Below are 20,206 nucleotides of genomic sequence, written 5' to 3'. Positions count from 1 at the left end.
TAGATGAATAAAATTGTCATGGTAGTTGCATAAATAAAATATGAGATATTGCCAAGCTGAAAGGGATACTGATGATTGTTTCTGACCCTTTTATTTCAAAAGACCTCCTTCAAGCCGAATAATAATACATAATATCTGGGGGGAAAAAAAAAAAAAAATTACTTGCACTGAAAGGAATACAGCACAGTGGTCTAGTAATGGAGAAATTTCCTTTTAAGAAATTTCAAAATAATGGAAAATTTGGAACAAGAAGTGCCACCACTTCACTGTTGTTCCCATTACCCATAACACTCATTTGAGAAGTAAGAGTCTGAGGTGAAGCTCATATTCCATCCATCTATCCATCAACCACTTTTGGGCTGACCCATCATGAATGTTGAAACAACCAGTCCACTATATTTAACTTTTTTTTTTTTTTCTTTTCCCTTCTGATAATTTTGTTCAATTACGAAATAAATTTTTAATGGAGGGGTTAGATTTAGTCTTATGAAAACCTATTCAATAAAAACGGCCTTCCCTAAGTTAAATAAAACTGTCTGGTAGTGAAAAGATCATGTAATGCCTTCAGTTTCCCTTTACAATTACAGCACTATACATATTTTCATAATGTGGGTGTGTGGAAAGTGCATCTATGAAGATAATAATACTGAAAACATGTGCTGATGATTAGGTCTATAAGGTGGTGGCAAGAATCGGGCTTGAATGATACGTGAATGACTGTAAACAGTATCCACTTCACATGGCATGCTGGTGATAATCCTTCCACTTCTGTAGCTACTCTCTCTTTCCTTCTTGTTGGATCCTTAAAAAAAGCTAGAGGGGCCCTCCCCAAGGGGAGAATCACACCAGCCGCATGCCGATACATGTCTTGCATGGCTCAGAATGACGACCTTTACCTACTTCCGCCAATTTCAAACTCGTAGGAGATTTTTATCCCTATTACACACCTGTAAAATTTTATGGTGATATCTTGAGTGGTTGCAAAGTTATTGTGGTAACAGACACACAGACCTTGACCTACTTTCACCAATTTTGAACTCGTAGGAGAATTTCATCCCTACTACACACCTGTAAAATTCTGTAATGATATCTTGAGTGGTTGTTATCATGCTGAAAGACACACAGACAGACAAACTGAAAACAATACTCATAAGAGATTTTCATTCCTACTACACACCTGCAAAATTTTGTGATGATATCTTGAGCGGTTGTGAAGTTATCGAGGTAACACACACTTTGACCTATTTTCACCAATTGCCAACTCATGATCAATTTTTTTCCCTACTAAACACCTGTAAAATTTTGTGATGGTATCCTGAGCGGTTCTGAAATTATCGTGCTAACAGACACACACACAGACTACCAAACTGAAAAAAATACCAGCTTTGCTATCACAGCTGGCAAACACAAACACACACACACACACACACACACACACACACACACACACACACCTTGTTCATGTGCAAGAGCTTCTGAGAGTACAGCCAGTCCTTCAGCTTGACCTCTGGCATTGTTGATTTGCTCCATCTTGACAGCCTCTGAGGCCAGGATGCGAGCTTTTTTCTTACCTTCAGCTATATTGATCTGTAAAGGAATAAGCTTAAATAGCAGGAATAATCTTTAAAAATCTTTAAAAGTGTGTGTGTGTGTGTGTGTGTGTGTGTGTGTGTGTGTGTGTGTGTGTGTGTGTGTGTGCGCGCGTGTGTGTGTGCATGCGTGTGCAGATCTTAATGATGATAATAACATCGACAGCAATAGCAGTAGGACCTGGAGTACAGTACAGTAGGACCTAGAGCTGTGGCATCTTTGTCGTGGGTCTACCCCCCAGAGGGTGTCGAAGAGAAGAGGAGGATGGCCTTTCTAGGGGACTCAGGGCTGTTCGGCCAGACTGCCTAGGGAACAACTACTACTACTACAGTACAGTATACTAATAATGGTAATCAGTTTAAAATGTTAGTAAATAATTTTGCAGCTGACAAAAATACTGTATACATTCCATGCAAATGGAAAGGGGGAGGGTCTAGTTTAATTTTTTCCTCATCCAATGAACAACATCAACCTCGGCTAATACTGTACTGTGGTTGCTCTGTTTTACCAAGTTCTTCAAAATGCAGTAATTATAATCTGGTGAAGCAACCTCTCTCTTCAACAGTACTTGATCTGTGTACCTATACATTGTCTAGTCTGCCCATTCAGGAGCATGGGGACCCAGGGCTAAGCTACTTATCTACACATATATGGTGAGAGTGACCAGTCACTCATCCATAAGATCAGTTATCAATGAATGATGGTTCATCATTACATTTGAGTGTTACACTACCTCTGCCTCCCTCACTCCTTCAGACTCCAAGATGGCTGCCCTTTTTTTCCTCTCAGCCTCCACCTGCATCTGCATGGCATCCTGCACTCGCTGAGGCAATCTTATATCACCTATGAATAAATATACCAGTATTTAAGTAATCCTGGATAAAATTACAAATAGTCATAATCCTAACTATTTATTTACATTTAAGGATGGGGTGATATAAAGTGAAGATATTAAATCTGTTTGAATTTCCTGCACTTCACTCAAATTATCATCCTTCTAAACTAATTAAAAAAAAATGGAATTCATTAAATTAGGAATACCTGTACTTTGTGTGGTGTTGCATTTACTGGTTTTAATTTTTCCACCCACACTTTTTTATTACCAGTAATTAAGAAAAATTCATATGACAGTGATTATCTTTCCCATCATTTTACTGTAGTAATAACATTACCAAATTCAGCAAATATCTGCCATACTGAACAGTGAATTATTAAGGTTCTACTTTCCATACACTCAACCTAAATATTATGCCATCTACAACAATCACCTACACTACTTCTGCCATATCATTTACAAAAATCCATTTTGAAATCCTAAATAATCTTTTTTATTAAGGATAGACCATCAAAGCACTTCTCTCTCCCCCCAAAAATAAACTTTTCTCTGTAAATCTTTTACATATATCATACTTTTCCCCATATCTATTCTATATAGGCTGGATACCATATACAGGGTGCTTCAGAAGAGTGTACTATATTTAAGAGATTTATAGTTACAAAACTTGAAAAAAGGCTGAGTTAATTAGTGCAATTTTAAAGGCCTACAGCCAAAGATTTATTATATGTATGGAGTAATTTCACACAATGTCATACAGATGCATTACTATCCTGTGGTCTCAATGCATGAGTAGACATTTCAACATAACACTTGCCACAGATTTATCTCAGAAATGTGTAAAACTAATTATACAGTTAATAAATCTAATGTTCTATGACTCCAACAATGCTGTAATCATGTCCACCACTTCTCAATTGTTGTGGCTATGCAATGATGAATACAGTATACTGAAGGTATGTCAACTTTTGACATATTCATATTATGCCTTTCAATTGTCTCAGGAATGCACTCTTTAATTTTGCATACACCTTTCTGAACCACCCTATATACTGTAATGTACTGTACTGTTCTTCAATATACAAAATCCTTTCTTTACTTTCTGTCTTTTTTACTCTCATGCCTTTGCCATATTGATTTCTCACACTCACCTAACTAGTTTACTGTTTACTTAAAACATATCTACAAATGGTGCAAGTGACATTAATACTAAACATGTTGGGGGAAAACATAGACTCACGAATTTCATAGCGGAGACAAGTGATCCCCCATGCCTCGGCTGCCTTGTTGAGAGCATCTACAATGGTTAGGTTCAGATTTTCACGTTCCCTAAACACTTTGTCCAGCGAGATCTTCCCAAGCTCTGACCTGGACAAGTAGCAAGTATTAGTCACTATATTTGACACAAGTACAACAAACACACTAACAAATCACACTAATATTTGTCAGCCAATGTGAGTACCGTAGTACCCACACTTGCAGCAGTCTAGCTTTGTACATTCTTAACCCTACACATATAATACTGTATCCAGTACAATAATGTACACAATGTCAAGACAACTGTTTGTGATGTAATAATTCACGATGAACAATGTCAATAGGCTAGTCATTATAGAAGAGATATACAGTATTATGTGAATCTATATACACCAAATGTATCTATACCTTTTAGGAGAAAAGGAAAAGGTTTCAAGCCTGCAAGTGATATGTTAGGAAAAAAACACACACACACATTTTTATAACTCTACAAACACTACATTTAAACAACTGAAGATCACAGGCAGAAGGACTGACAAAATGAAAAAGTTCCATAGCTGACCAATTATGCATGCAACTGAATTTATTTGTGTGCTCAACCCAGATAGGCTAGGAGCACCTGATAAACTGAATTTTTTTAACAGACTACCATCTTCAACATGACACAACAAAGTCAGAACATTCTCACTAATATCATTATATCATTTCTGAATGAGACAGCCCTAGCATGTACTGTATTCAATACTGGATACACAGTGGGTATTTGAGACAAAGTGGTGATATGTGACAGTGCAAAGGATGACTACTGGGCCTCAAGGAACAGAATGTCCTAAAGACATACAAATTAAAACAAATAAAAAAAAATCTTATGTAAATCATAAGGAGAGAGAGAGAGAGAGAGAGAGAGAGAGAGAGTGAGAGAGTTCTGGTGCTGGACATCATTTTCATGATGTGTTGGAGTCTCACACTATTTTTACATATTACATACAGAAATGTTTATTCATAATTAAAGATTGTGTAATATAGTATGACGATAATCAACCAAACACAACTACACCATATGTGTGGCACAGGAATAGGATGGGCGCCCAGACCTGCAAAGCCAGCATTTCTCTGACACAAACAGTGAGGGTAAAGGAAGACAATAGAGAAATATAAAATGTACATATGTTTAAGTCTTGGGGAAATATATATCCATGTTAATGTATCTAAGGTACTTAATCCTGCCTTACTGAGATGTATAATGTGCATGGTAGGGTATAAAACAAGCCTACTCATGTATATTCTCTCATTATCTTTGGGAGAAGTGGCATCTCTAAATAAGCTGACCTAAGCCATTCCCAGGCTGGGTAGAGAGAGGGCAGGCAGCAGATTACACTCAGCCTTCATGAGAGAGACGTATTACTCTGAAAATACTCTCTTGTCGCAGTTGTATCTTTCTGTGGTGAATAAAGAGAGATAAAAACAGATCTGCTCCAGTTTCTGTTCACCTGCACGCTACCAGTCATTCTGGTTACAGGATCTATACCAATATTCCCGCCACCTGTGAGGCAGAGAGACATTGCAGGAAGTGCCAGCTGTGGAACTCAGTGGAGTCACGCCTAAGTGACTACATAAAGTTGGTGGTCAGCTGAGGGGTTCCATATGCAAGCTGGAAGAGAGAGAGAGAGAGAGAGAGAGAGTGTATGTGTGTGTGTGTGTGTGTGTGTGTGTGTGTGTGTATTTACCTATTTGTAGCATACAGGAATTGAGCGATGCTCGTGTTGTCCTGTCTCCATATCTACATTTATCTAGTTTACTTTAACACACATGAATGTTTTTCTCCTGCACCACCTTTTCATCTAATTCGTTCTAAATACTTATGTATTTACCCAATATACCTAATTGAGATACACACGAAATATGCTATGCTCGTGGGTTCCCATCGCTGTTTCTCAGTAAGTCAAATTTAGCTTTAAACTCATTTAAGTTTTTTGACTGGACCATCTCTTTGTCAAGGCTATTCCATAAATCTATACTTCTGTAAGGAAAGCTAAGTTAGATATCCTTCAAGCAGCTTGACTTTTTCAATTTCATTCCGTGTCCTCTTGTTACTCTCTTATCCCATAAAAACAGATCTTCTCGGTCAATTTTACCTACTCCCACCATGGTCCTGAACACTGCAATCATATCTCCCCTCTTTCTCCTTTCCTCTAAGGAAGGCAAATCCAGCTTTTCCAGCCTCTCTCTGTATGACAGATCTGCCAGACTGGGGACCATCTTGGTTACTGTTCTTTGTATTCTCTCAATCTTGTTTATATCTTTCTTTTTGTGTGGGAACCATACTACTGCTGCATATTCTAACCTGGGGCGGATCATGGCCACTATCAATTTTTTCATCATCTCCTCATCCATATAATGAAATGCTACTCTTATGTTAGTCAAGAGTTTATAAGATTCTCTAACTATCTTATTAATGTGCTTTTCAGGTGACAAACTATCTTGGACCAGTACTCCCAAGTCTTTCTCTTCTCTCATTTTAGTGATTAATTCATTACCCAACAAATAATTCAGTGATGGCCTCCTGGTACTTTTACCCATTTCCAATATTTTACATTTCTTTACATTAAATTTCATTTCCCACATCCGGCTCCAATCATGTATCCTATCCAGATCCTCCTGCAGCATTTTACAATCCTCCTCAACCTCTACCTTCCTCAAGATCTTTACATCATCAGCAAACAGACTTGCATAACTGTTCACTCCATCTACCATATCATTTACGTAAACCAGAAACATTACTGGCGCCAACACCGAGCCTTGGGGGACTCCACTTGTTACTTCCCTCCATCCAGACATCCTATCCTTTATTACTGTCCTCATTTGTCTGTCTCTCAAAAAGTCTCTCATCCATTCCAGGAGTTTCCCCTTCAGTCCTCCTATATATTCTAGTTTCCACATTAGTCTCTTATGAGGTACCTTGTCAAAGGCCTTCTCTAAGTCTAAGTACACACAATCCACCCAACCATCTCTCTCCTGTATCACATCAATCGCTCTTGAGTAAAAGCTCAACAAGTTAGAAACACATGACCTTCCACTTCTGAATCCAACCTGACATTCGGCCAAAATATTCATCTCTTCTAGATATTTTATCCATCTGTCTTTCAGGATTCTCTAGCACAATTTTGCGACCATGCTGGTTAGAGACAATGGTCTATAATTCAGGGGTTCTTCCCTGTTTCCTCCCTTATAAAGTGGTACCACATTTGCCCTCTTCCATTCTTTTGGCACTTTCCCCTCTTCCAGAGAACACATGATTAAACTGTGAATTTTATCTGCCAGTTGTTCTCTGCATTCCTTCAGTACCCAATTAGAAATTCCATCAGGTCCTGGGGCTTTCCTTACATCTTGGGTTTCCAATAATTTGTACACTTCCTGTACCTCCACTTTTATATCTTTTATCACCAGTACATTTCTAGCCACTCCCTCCATTTCCACAAACTCTTTTTCATTAGTGGAAATTGATTAGAAACATTTGTTCAAAATTTCAGCTTGCATTGCTGCAGCTTTATAGACCTCTCCTTTTACTTTCAATTTGGTGATTCCTTCCATTTGTTTCAAGTTTGCCATTAACAAATCTATAAAACAGTTTGGGTTCAACCTTGCATTTGTCTATTATACCTTTTTCAAAATTCCTTTCTTCTTCTCTATGTATTCTTGTGTATTCATTTCCAGTTCTTTTATATTCTTCCTTTGTTCTGGTGTTGCCTCTCTTTCTCCAGTTGTTCCACGCCTTATCTCTCCCTTTTTTTGCTATCATACACCTTCTATTAAACCACTCCATTTTCCTGTTTTCTTTCCCTCGTACTCTTGGTACAAATTTTTCCACTCCCAAATTATAGAGGTCTAGAAAGATATCCTACTTCCTTTGTATCTCTCTTGTTTCTCTGAATTTTCTCCAATCCGCATTTTCAAAAAATTTTCTCAGTCCTGTGAAATTAGTTTTCCCAAAGTTGTATCTTCCCTGTCTATGAAGCTCATCTCTTGGCTCGACATTTCCTATTATCATCTGGAATACAGTGACAACATGATCACTTCTTCCTATAGGAGAGAAATATTTCAATGATTCTATTACATCGGGTTCTTTGGTAAACAGTAAATCTAACCTTGCTGGTGTGTCCTCACCTCGGAACCGTGTCTCTTCTTTGATCCATTGCGTCATCACATTATTCATTATTATATTTAATAATATAGTGCCCCACGAGTCCTCGCTGCCTCCCGAGTCCCATTCTTCCCAGTTCACCTCTTTACAGTTAAAGTCACCCACCAAAATTATATTGTTGCTTTTTTCAATTGTTTTTTGTAAATAACTAGCCATATCTGACAACATCTCCTAGTATTCGTCATCATTCCATGCTCTCGTCTTAGGGGGAACATACTCTACCGCCATACCTCTCTTGACTTTCTCTCCAGTTTCTAATTTCATATATATCACTTCAGCCCTGCCTTCTCCCATTTCCACGGTACAGTATCTACATTTATGTTGTTCTTCACTGCTATCATCACTCCTCCTCCCGTTTTTTCTTTTCGGTCTCTTCTCCACAGATTGTATTTACCATCTCCCAAATGAACATCAATATCCTCTCTAAATTTGGTCTCTACAAAGCACACGATATCAGGTTCATATTCTCTCAAGAAATCATTAATTTCTAGCTTTGCCGATATCAAACCATCAATATTAGTGTATATCACCTTTAAATTATTTTTGATGCTTTTTATACCCTCATCTCTCCATCTCTCTGTCAGTACCACTTCCTCAATTTCTGATCTTTCACAGCTATCCCCCTTAGTTTCCTTTGCATCTATTTCCTTATATACCACTTCCATACTTTCATATCCATTACTCTCCAAAAAAAAGTATTACATTCTTCCTCTGTCCTCTTATCATTTTTTTCCTTTACTTGATCCTTCAATGATTTTAAAACTTCTCTCTCTTCTTCATTCAAATCTTTTCGTATTATAATATTTTCCATCCCTGCCTCTTTGCTTAATTTCCAGGTCATTTTGAGTACTGTATATCATTTACTAAACTTTCTGATGTCAACTTGACTCTCATTGGTCTTGTTTCCCCTTTCTTATAAGGCCCTATCCTTCTTACTTCCTCAATTTCTTTTACCCACTTGTCTCCTTCGGGGTCAACTTTGTCTAATATACCTGCGTGTGTGTGTGTGTGTGTGTGTGTGTGTGTGTGTGGTGTGGTGTATAACTGATCAGCTCTCAAAGTTTTCATCAGTCAGTCTTTCTTCCCTCTACAACCCCCAGTCAATTAGCAAAATACGAGTACAGTGTGTCCTAGAATCCAAAACTGAAACTGTTTTGAATATGGTTCTCTTTTAACTGACTAACTTTTTCTACGACAAATTTTGTAGACTTTCATCCTTTTAGCTCATTCATTTTGTACTGTACAGAAAATATAATCCCACAGGAGCATACTCAGTCCTAACATTTAAGGCATGGATGACCAGTCTCACTTGCCTCTGAATGGAATTATACTCATATATGCAATTAACCCAACTATTCCTCAAATGGAAACTCTTACAGGTTTCAACCAGTTTGACCGCCTTAAAATAAATCACCAGGTGCCATTGGGGTACATGGTTACCAACCAGAAATATAATCATTTAAAAAGCTGCAGACCAAATTACAGCAGGCTAATAAAATCATTTAAAAAGTCACAGACCAATTTACACACGTAATGTGGGAGGTAAGGTCCCTGTGTAAATGGTTTAATAAAATTCACTGTTATATGGCTAATGTGGGGAAAGACTTCCAAAAATTTGAAGTCCCTATTATGGTCCTCTTGAAATCTGTACTGCCATCAGACACATGTATAAATATAGGATATACATGAATAATGGAAATAATGGGATTTAAACTCACCTCAACACAGTAGCAGAGATGATTAATGACTCATTTTTGCAAGTCTGAGGCTTATAATGGGCTTCACTCTTTGGCTTATGGCTCAGTGGACCCACAGAAACCTTAACATTCAATCAACTGACTGCTATAAATACTCCAATCAGCTGACAATGTTTACTTAAAATCTTTACTGCTAAAATGCATCAACTGTTACATCTAGCATGTGTGTACATCATCATCAATTATTGCAAGTCGTATATTCACAGTGTAACGTTAGACTCCAACATGCTTGCATGCATTAGCTTTGGTCACCTAATGGTGGTTCTCCATGCTGCTCAATCTCTAGCAGCCTCCCTATTAAGTCCCTTATCCCTGAGGTCATGCTCAATGACTTCATCCTAGGTCTTTTTCAGTCTACCTCTCGCAACCTTACCCTTAACATTAACACTTCTCCCTTTCTGCACCCAATTGTCATCCACCATCCTCTCCACATGCCCAAACCATCTCAATCTACCTCTCCTCATCACAACACCAATACACTTCAGTCTCATCCTACCTCTTTGCCTTCCACTGTAAACCTAGCTCCCCAGGCCTAGCACTCATGGACACACTGCATATCCACCTAATCATCGTCATTTCTGTATGTTTGAGCCTGTGAATAACCTCTTCCTCTACTGTCCAGGTCTCACTACCATAGAGCATTACACTCCTAACACATGCCACATACAAAGATAATTTAGTATGGAGGGAGAGCCCTCTCAGTATCAGAAGAGACAACACCTTCCTGAACTTTTTCCAACCACTCCTCACTCTAGCCACAGAGCTAACTCCAGTCCCACCTCCAACACTAACATGTCTCTCAGATAACAAAACTCTTCCACACACTCGAGAGACTTACCAGCAAGATCAATCACTTCATGCCTGACAAACTCCTCATGCTCTCCCCAACACACTGTACATATGAAATCAGCATTATCTTGCTGTCTACCACTTATAACTCTACATCTCTTGTGCACTCACTTATCACAAACACTGCACAAGATAGAATTACTTCCCACACCCTTGTGGCAAATCGCACATGGCCACTCTCCCACTTCTTTGACAGTACCACCACCAGCCCTAGATACCATCACCTTTGTTTTATTTGCATTTACTCTCAAGCCCTTGTGTCCCAAACCATCTCTCCACTTCTTAAATCTTTCCTCCACCTCCCTTTCAGTCTCTACAGCAATACCAGATCATCAGCATACAACATCTTCCACGGGAGTCCATTTCTGATGTCACATGAGAGGGCTTCAAGTACTGGTACCATGATAAACAACATGGGGCTCAAAATTGACCCCTGATGAACACCAACATTCAAGGAAAACTCATCACTCAAAATCTCCATTCCCTCTTATCTGGGTGCAAGGACCCACACACACAGCTGTTACCGGCTTAACCAGCCACTCCTCGATCCCAAGCTTTTTCATTGCCCACTTCACAACCTCCCCTAGGGACTCTGTCAAAGGCCTTCTCCAAGTCAACAAAAACAAAGTACAGATCCCTTACTTTCCAATATATTTTTTCTGAAGCTGTCAAACAATGAATATGGCATCAGTGGTCCCTCTGCCTGGCATAAACCCAAACTGCATCTCATGTTCACTCTTTCTCAAATCATACCTTCTAGGACTCTCCATTACTTGCATTATCTGGTCCAAACTGCCTCTACAATTTCCTCTTTCCAGTGAATCACCCTTCCCCTTGTACACATTTACAATCACACTCATCAGCCAATCATCTGGGACAACACACACACACATATATAACAGTATTCATCAAGTCAGTAACTAACCCCACTTCTATATCCCCTGAGGCCTTCAGCATTTCAGCAGTCAACCCAGACACACCTGCTGCCTTCCCCTCCTGCATCCTGCCTATTGCCCTACTCACAGAGGCAGCATCAAAGGCCATGGGCCAAACACTGGATCTGCTGGCTCAAAACCTTCCCTGTCCCTGTCAAACTCTTCATTTAACAACTGGTTATACTGTTCTCTCCAGGCATCTTTAATATCCCCACTGTTCACCATTATCTTTCCTTCATCATTTTTCACACACTGTTCACCTATGATATCCCTTTTCCCTCTTCTTCTGAGTTGCCATCATAAATATAACATCCTTCCTTTCCACACTATTTAGGCTATTCAGTAAAAGTCTCTGAGACTCAGTTTATGCCCTGTAAACCTCTTTTCTAGCCCTACACTTGGAAGCCAAGTATTCCTCTCTGTTACCATCCCTTTTCCATTCCCGGAAAAGCCTTCTCTACACCCTCATCCCACCACCACGTTACTTTAAGTCTTGAAAGAGCCCTTGTCCATCCACAAACTGAATCAGTAACTCTCAGGATTGTTCTTGAGAGCTTTGTTCTCTTTATAAACATGTCTGTCAACAGCTCCCTGTTCAGCCACCACTATACTCATTATTGAAGCAATCCTTAACTGTCTGGTTTTTCAACTTCCATATTTTCCTCCTAGGTGCATAGGTCCTCTTTTTCATCACTCGCTCCTTAAGCACCACGTCATATATCAATAACCAGTGTTGCTGCATACGCTCCTCATTTCCTATCTAATCTCCTATCAGCCCTCCAGACCAGGAAATAGCCTATCTGTTTGCTATTTCCCCTAGAGTTGTATATAACCAACCTACTCTCTCTTTTCCTAGCGTGTGTGTTGCAATCATGTTCATTGCCTCCCAAAACTCAAGTATCCTTTCCTTTCCTCATTTCTTGTACCATATGCCCATGTACTCCTTCATATCCTTGAGCTGCTTCACCTACATGACCATTCAAGTCCCCTCCCAAAACGACGGTCTCATTATTCCCCATACCACTTACTACATGTATTAAGTCATCCCAGAATCTATCCTTCTCTACCTCATCCAAGCCAGCCTGTGGAGCATACGTTGATATAAATAAAAACATTAACCCCCCAAACAAAATTTTCACTATTATTATCCTTTCACTCATTCGCATTACACTGAAGACATATTCCACCCATTTCTCCTTAACCAACACTTAAGAAATGTGAGAGCAGCACTCTCAACAGAAAAGCTGACAGAAACAGCACCCATAGGGTGGTCATAGCTTTGGGTGTGCTTCTGTGCTAGCTCCAGGCCCACCCCTGGCTATCACCATAATGCTACAGTATGCTCTTACAGCAATAAACAATCAAACAATCAAAAACCTGCCCAGCCTGATGACCTGCTCCATGTCAGCCCTGTATAAGCACACAGTCCACACAGTGGATTCATTAATCTTTTAAATCTCTGGAATGTTCACCACTCATTCTACTGCATCTAAGCACTTATATATTCTTTTTTTAATTGCAAGGAAGAAGGAACCAAAGACCAGGAGCCTACAAACCGTTCCTTCCAAGAAAAAACAAAAACAATACAAAAAAGGGCCAAATTCAAGATCCATTCATTTCGGGATGCCTGGACACACTGCGTTTGAAAGACTGGAGATCATAGGAAGTAGGAAATATAGACAGAGGGAGACAGTTCCAGAGTTGACCTGTTGCTTAAATGAAGGACTGGGAGTAAGAGTTAACTCTTGCATTGAGAGCTGGACAGAAAAGGGATGACAGTTTTTTTGTGTGTGAGTGTGTGTGTGTGTGTGTGTGTGTGTGTGTGTGTGTGTGTGTGTGTGTCCGACTCCGGGCATAGGCTTCACAGCCTGCTATCAAGGCCCAGTAGTCCTCCTACATACCATACACCTCTACATGTCACCACTTCGGCGCTAACACCCACCGTCCATATTGAATACATGCTAGGGCTGTCTTATACAGGACTGGTGTATTGGTATTAGCGGGGGTATTTTTACGACATGTCGGCGGGTCTTCTGGTAGATCAGTAAAGCCTGATTTAATGAAATTCAAATCCTTAAACTGTTCCCTGCCCCAGCCAGGATTCGAACCTGGGTCCGTTAGGACTGCAGACCACCTCTCTACCGACTGAGCCACCGCTAGATGGGTGCTACACGTCCATCATAGAGGTGGAGGGATGCAAGCAGACAGTTCAGAGGAGCAGTGACCATTGAAGTAGAAATAGAAAAGAGAAAATGATGCAACAGTGTACTAAAGAGACAGAGGTTGAAGGGAGCCAGTAAGAGGAGGAGAGTTAATTAGACGAAAAGCTTTTGACTCCACTATTATTAAGAAGAGCTGTATGTGGATAGCCTCCCCACACATGAGAATTTTACTCTACACAGGGGTGAATAAAACCAGTGTATACAGCCAACAACTGTGCATGGGTAAAGAAGGTACAGAGTTGCCTTAGCACACCTCTCTTGAAAGCAGATTTTACAAGAGATGTAATATGATCTTCCCCAGATAATTTCTGAGAGAATGAAACCCCAAGTATGTTTAAGGACAATGCAGGATCAAGCTGGATATTATTAAGCATTAGTGGGTACTCCTGTGAAAGATTTTGTCAGGTTGATAGGTGTAACAACTGAGTCATTGAAGCATTAAAAACAACAAGATTATTTTTACCCCAGTCAGAGATACAAGCCAAGCCAGACATTAGGTGTGCCATAGCCTCATCCCTTGTTTGTTGAAGTAACTGCTGAGATGGATGTTGCGGGAATCGAGTGGAAAAGTGAAGGGTGGAATCATCAGCGTAGGAGTGGATTGGGTTAGATGTACAGCTTAGAAGGTCACTGATGAATAAAAGGAAGAGAGTTGGTGATAGGACAAAGCCCTGAGGAACACCACTGTTGACAGATCTAGGAAAAGAACGGTGGCCGTCTACAAGGGCAGCTATAGCATAACCAGAAAGGAAGCTATAGATGAAGGCACAGATAGGACAGAAACTGTAAGAGGGAAGTTTGGAAATTAAAGATTTATGCCAGACTCAATTGAAAGCCTTTGAGATGTCAAGTGCAATGGCAAAGCTTTAGTCAAAGTCCCAAGAGGAGGATGACCATGAGTCTGAAAGGTAGATGAGAAGATTGCCAGTGGGTCATCCCTGACGGAACCCATACTGACGATCAGAAAGAAGGTTGTGATAGGAAAGATGCTTTAAGATTTTTCTAAGAACAGACTCGAAAACTTTTGAGACACAGGATGTTAAAGTAAGTGGGCAATAGTTTGAGGGTTGGGAATGGTCACCCTTCTTTAGGACTGGCTAAATAAGTGCAAACTTCCAGCAAGAAGGAAAGGTACAAGTTGACAGACTAAGGCAAAAGAGTTTACTAGGCAGGGTATAAGCACAGAAGCACAGTTCTTGAGGACAACAGGAGGGACCCCATCAGACCCATATACCTTGTTAATACTGAGACTGGTGATGGCAGAAAATACATCAGCTGAAGACATTTTTATGTCAGCCATGAGCAAGTCAGAAGGGGGAAGTGATGGAGGAACAGCACCGGAATCGTCTAAGGTGGAACTGGAGGAGAAAGTCTGAGTGAGGAGATCTGCTTTATCAGTAGGAGAAATAGCTACAGAGCCATCAGAGTAGAAAAGATGAGGGAAGGATGATGAGGTAAGGTTGTTAGAAAGGTTTTTGGCATGATGCCAGAGGGAGTGGGAATAACTGAAATTGAAGAGTTGAGATCATTTAGTACGGATCAAATTATTTTCAGCACAGCGAAGAACAGACTTAGCACGGTTCTGGGCAGAAACATTAAAAAGATGCGATAAAGGGTTGGGTTGGCTCCAATAATGTCCTGCTTTTATTCAATAGTAAGTGGCACCTGTGTGCCCTTACTACCACACTGTGTTTTTCTGTTGCTTGGGGGGGAGGGCATCACGGTTCAAGGACAGGACAATACATGAGTAGCATAAGTGAAAGGGGAAGGGGAAAGACAACCAGCGTGGTGAATGCGAATACATCAAGGCCATGATGTCAGCATCCCATGACCACCAACAGGGGCGTTCTGAATGCTGGGGGCAGAGTTCCAGGGTTAGATGCAATCTTCCCACATAAACCATAGAATGGCATGCATAAAGGGCATAAGGGTAGAGATTAGGAGTGCTGTGTAAAAGGTGGTCAACATAAATGATGTCTGCATAAAGCAAGGGCCCACTGTAATAAGTCTTGTCTTCCCATAATGAAAAATGACACAACACTCAGGTTCCCAAGACTCTCTCAACTGAATAAAATCGTCTGGCATTAGCTGGAATACAGCACTACAGAACAGGTGACCATAAGAGGGTTACTGGTAACAGAATTACTGTAACACTCTTATGTCCCAGTGCTCATTCTCAGCTGTATGAAATCATGTGGCAATAGCTGGAACAGAATACTACAGTTCTCCCAATCATGAGGGAGTTAATGTGATGGTGAGCTCTTACTTTACCTCATGGTGGTCTGGGCCAGCTGGGTAATTGCAAATTCTGGGTCTTCCACTCCATAGCTTGCCAAGTACGGGTTGTTAATCCGCAGGTATAGCACACCATCTATGTTCAGTGACACATTGTCTGACAAAATATAAAAATAATTACATTCCTCAAACACAAGCAACATAAAGATGTAGTGCAAAAAGCCAACTGTTAATTCCTATAGTCAGAGTGTCACTATAGATGGTGTCATTATCATACCATGGCAACCTACCAGTCAACAGTGCTTCTAATTTTGTATCATATTATACACGAATATATTATCCATCCATCCATCCATCGCCAGATGCCATGTATCAATATTACATGAACATAATATACATAAATCACATGCGTATCATATCATACATGAAATCAGACGCACTGTTGACAGGCTGGTTCCCAGGGCAAAAAAATGACACCTTCAGACTCACGCATCATGCCTATAGTACTGTACCTGTATATCATTTTCAGTAATGACCATAAACATCATTATTATTACTGTAATATTACTACCATCATACTGACCATTTTCCTAATCTAAAGATACAGTGCTGAATATATACATACTGTATATATATATATATATATATATATATATATATATACAGTATATATATATACAGTATATATATATGGTATATATATATATATATATACAGGGATATACGTATATATACATACAGTAAATCCCCCTAGTACGCGTCTGCATGGGTGGCAGAGGATGTCGCATACTAGCAATTCGCGTACTGTGAACACAAAAACTTATGGGAAAAATTACCTATGGGCGGCATCCCCCTTCATGGGCAACCCTTGAGACGCCTATCAGACCTAAGTATTGTACTATACAGGGAAACTATCTAAGACATATTACCTAAGATAAAGTAAACCAACAGGATTATGGCTTTACTAGGTAAATCAACAAGGATATGACTTAACTAAACCAACAAGAATATGGCTGTTCACCTTTACCCATTATTGCTTCCTGGGAGGGGAATGTCGCGTACTCGGGGTAACCCCGGATTTGGGCCACTCTTCGCTGCCCGTCTCGCTTACAAGGAGTTCAATTTGCGTACTATTAAAAAAAAAAAAAAAAAAGTTCCTCGCATACAAGGGGGATCACGTACTCGGAACTCACGAACTGTTGGGATGTACTATATATATACCTGTATATATACAGTATATATATATATATATATATGTATTCTCTCTCTCTCTCTTTTTTTTGAGACAATGAACGAAGGGAGGAAAAACAATGGAAATTATAAAATAAAATAAAAAGTCCATGTGCCTAAAGGCATCCTCCATTCACAAAATATTTATAACTGGATTTAAATATGAGTGGATTAAATGTTTGTGGGAAGCAACTCCCAGGAAGTGAATTCCAGACAGCAGTAGTTCTGGGGCTAAATGAATTTTGATAAGCAGAGGTTCTGCTTTGCAGGGGAGAGAGTGTGAGTTCATGGGCGCTCCCAGCTGCCCGAGTATTTTGGAAGAAAATGAGAAGAGGAGGCACAACTGAAGCAAGTTTGTCAGAGCACTTACGGTAAAAATATCGGTAAAATAATGCAAGAGAAGCAACATCTCTATGTACTGATAATGGACGAGGGTCCTGCGTAATGGCAGGATTATTGATTAATCTAATTGATGGCAATAAGGAAAGAGAAAGAACAAAAATGGGAGAGCTATCAGCAGCATGCCCAATGAAACAGGTCAATAATTCAGAAATTTTTCAAGCAACAGTAATCCCAACTCCACCTCATAAGCATAATCATCTACATATATTTTAAGTATATACACTAGTGTGTGTGTGTGTGTGTGTGTGTGTGTATGTATATATATATATATATATATATATATATATATATATATATATATATATACACACACACACAATATATATATATATATATATATACCTGTATATCCATCCATTCATCCAGCCATCATCCAATCCTACATTGCCCCATGAGGAGCATAGGAGCCCATTTCTAGGCAGTTGGTCCCAATATTTAAGATGAGAGTGACCAGCTTCACTCATCCCTGAGTGGCATTACATGAGCAATCAACCCCAACTACCCCTTGGATATAAACCTTCACTGGCTCAATCCGACTGGAGTGCAATAATTACCCACTAATATATATATATATATATATATATATATATATATATATATATATATCTGGTGTTGGTAGATACGATATTGTTAAGCTTAGAAGGGAAGGAGAAGAAAAGGAGGAATTCAGATTAGAATGCAGAAATAGGTTTTTGGTGTTGGAAACGTTGGAAGAGGGGGAGAGAAGTGTAGATGAGATGTGGGAGGATGTGAACAAAGTTTTGCATGAGACTGCTGAATGTACGATTGGAAGGAGACATAGCTTCAGGAGAAAGAAATGGATATCAGAGGAAACGTGGGATATGATAAAAAAGAGAGGTGAGGCTAAATTGAGGAGTGAGATGCAATGCGTTGATGAACAAGAGATTGAATTAGCAAGAGCTGCGTACTGGAGTTTGAATTCAGAAGTAAGAAGGTTAGCTAGGAGAGATAAAAGTTGTGTGGATGGAAAGGTTGCAGAGACTGAAATCTTAATAAACAAAAATGATGGACAGAGTCAAAGAATAGCATATGAATCGATTAGAGAACTGAGTGGTAATGCAGGTAAACGCAAGGAAATACCAGTTAGAGACAGGGAAGGAAATTTATTGACCAAAGATGGAGATATTAAAAATAGATGGAAAGAGCATTTTGAGACAGTTCTTAATAGACCAATACCACCAGAAGAGGATATACCGTCTGCTCAGGAAGATTTAAATATAGAAACAGGAGAGTTGAGGCTTGCAGAAGTGGAGAAAGCAGTAAAACAGTTAATGAATAATAAGGCACCAGGGGAGGATGGTTTATTTCCGGAAATGTTTAACGTGGAGGGGGATAGATTAATAATGATCTTGACCAAGCTATTCAATAAGATATGGGTGACGGGGTTACTACCATCAGTTTGGAAGAATGGTGTAATTGTTAAAGTTCCGAAGAAGGGAGACCTGAGTGAATGTGGTAATTGGAGTGTAATCTCTTTGTCACCGATAGCTTTGAAAGTTTTCAGTAGAGTGTTGTTAAATAGGTTGGAGCCGGTGGTTGAGGGTATTCTGAGGGATGAACAGGCTGGGTTTAGAAAGGGACGTGGTTGCAATGATCAGATCTTTATAGTTAGGCATTTGATGCAGCAAGTTAATGAAATGAGAGTACCGTTAAGTATTTGTTTTGTTGATTTTGAAAAGGCTTTTGATAGTGTTTCGAGAGAGACTATGGGGAAGATCATGAGACATTACGGAATACCAGAGGAGTTTGTGAGGGTCATTATGAACATGCATGAGGACACATTTTGTAAAGTGATGGTTGATGGTTGTCTGAGTGATTCGTTTGAAGTCAAGTCCGGAGTAATTCAAGGTGGTGTTCTATCGCCTTTACTATTTATATTGGTCATTGATTACATTATGAAACGCGTTGGAACAGAAACCGGTGCAGGTATACTTTGGGGAGAGAACAGGAAACTTTTGGATTTAGATTATGCAGATGATATAGTTTTGATTTGTGATGGTCCAGAAGAGATGCAGAGAGTGTTGGACTATTTGGTGAGTGAAGGTCGCAAGGTGGGTTTGGTTATTAATTGTGGAAAAACTGAAATAATCAATATGAATATGGAAAATGCGCAGGAATGTGTAATTGGAGGTATGGTTGTAAAGCAAGTTGATAGGTTTAAATATTTAGGTACTTATTTAGCCAAGGATGGTTCTTTGAACTTTGAATTCGAGGAAAAGGTTAAAGAAGGCTAATCAGGCAATGGGAATGCTTAAAAATATTTGGAATAATAACAATTTCTCTGTGCATACAAAAATCAAACTTTATAAGGTAATGGTTAGGAGTATCTTAATTTATGGACACGAGTCTTGGTACAGCACAGTGACTATGGAAAATAAATTCTTGGTGTTTGAAAATAAAGCACTTAGAAGAATATTAGGAGTTAAGTGGTGGGAAAGGATACCAAATAGTAGAATTAGAGAAATAACGGGAGTGCAGCCGATCGATGAATATGTTAGATTCTCACGATGGAAATGGCTGGGACATGTGTATAGGAGACAGGGAATAGTACGAGGTACACCAGGGTGGGTGGCACTAAGTAGGAGAGGTAGAGGAAGGCCAAAAGAGACGGGAAGCTGGAGATGAGTGTTGGGGAGATCTTGAGGAGTTAGCACAAGACAGGATGTGGTGGT

General features: G+C 39.6%; 1 protein-coding gene across 2 annotated transcripts in view; it reads right to left on the bottom strand.

Moving 5' to 3' along the window:
- Stoml2 (stomatin like 2) overlaps positions 1–20,206 on the bottom strand; it is a 44,075-nt gene that overhangs the window by 1,917 nt on the left and 21,952 nt on the right. For both annotated transcript variants that reach the window (XM_080276298.1, XM_080276299.1), the window contains exons 4-7: positions 15,918–16,038; positions 3,666–3,793; positions 2,324–2,433; positions 1,455–1,587 (exon numbers count right to left, since the gene is read on the bottom strand). In XM_080276298.1, coding sequence (XP_080132424.1) covers positions 1,455–1,587; positions 2,324–2,433; positions 3,666–3,793; positions 15,918–16,038 — 492 coding nt within the window. The remainder of the gene's footprint in view (positions 1–1,454; positions 1,588–2,323; positions 2,434–3,665; positions 3,794–15,917; positions 16,039–20,206) is intronic.

This window comes from Coenobita brevimanus, chromosome 64 (genome assembly GCF_032717465.1).
Source record: "Coenobita brevimanus isolate Jiangsu-jjx chromosome 64, ASM3271746v2, whole genome shotgun sequence".
In the NCBI taxonomy this organism is placed as follows: domain Eukaryota; kingdom Metazoa; phylum Arthropoda; class Malacostraca; order Decapoda; family Coenobitidae; genus Coenobita; species Coenobita brevimanus.
Note: the sequence above shows the minus strand (reverse complement) of the source record. Positions and strands in the feature narration are given on the sequence as shown.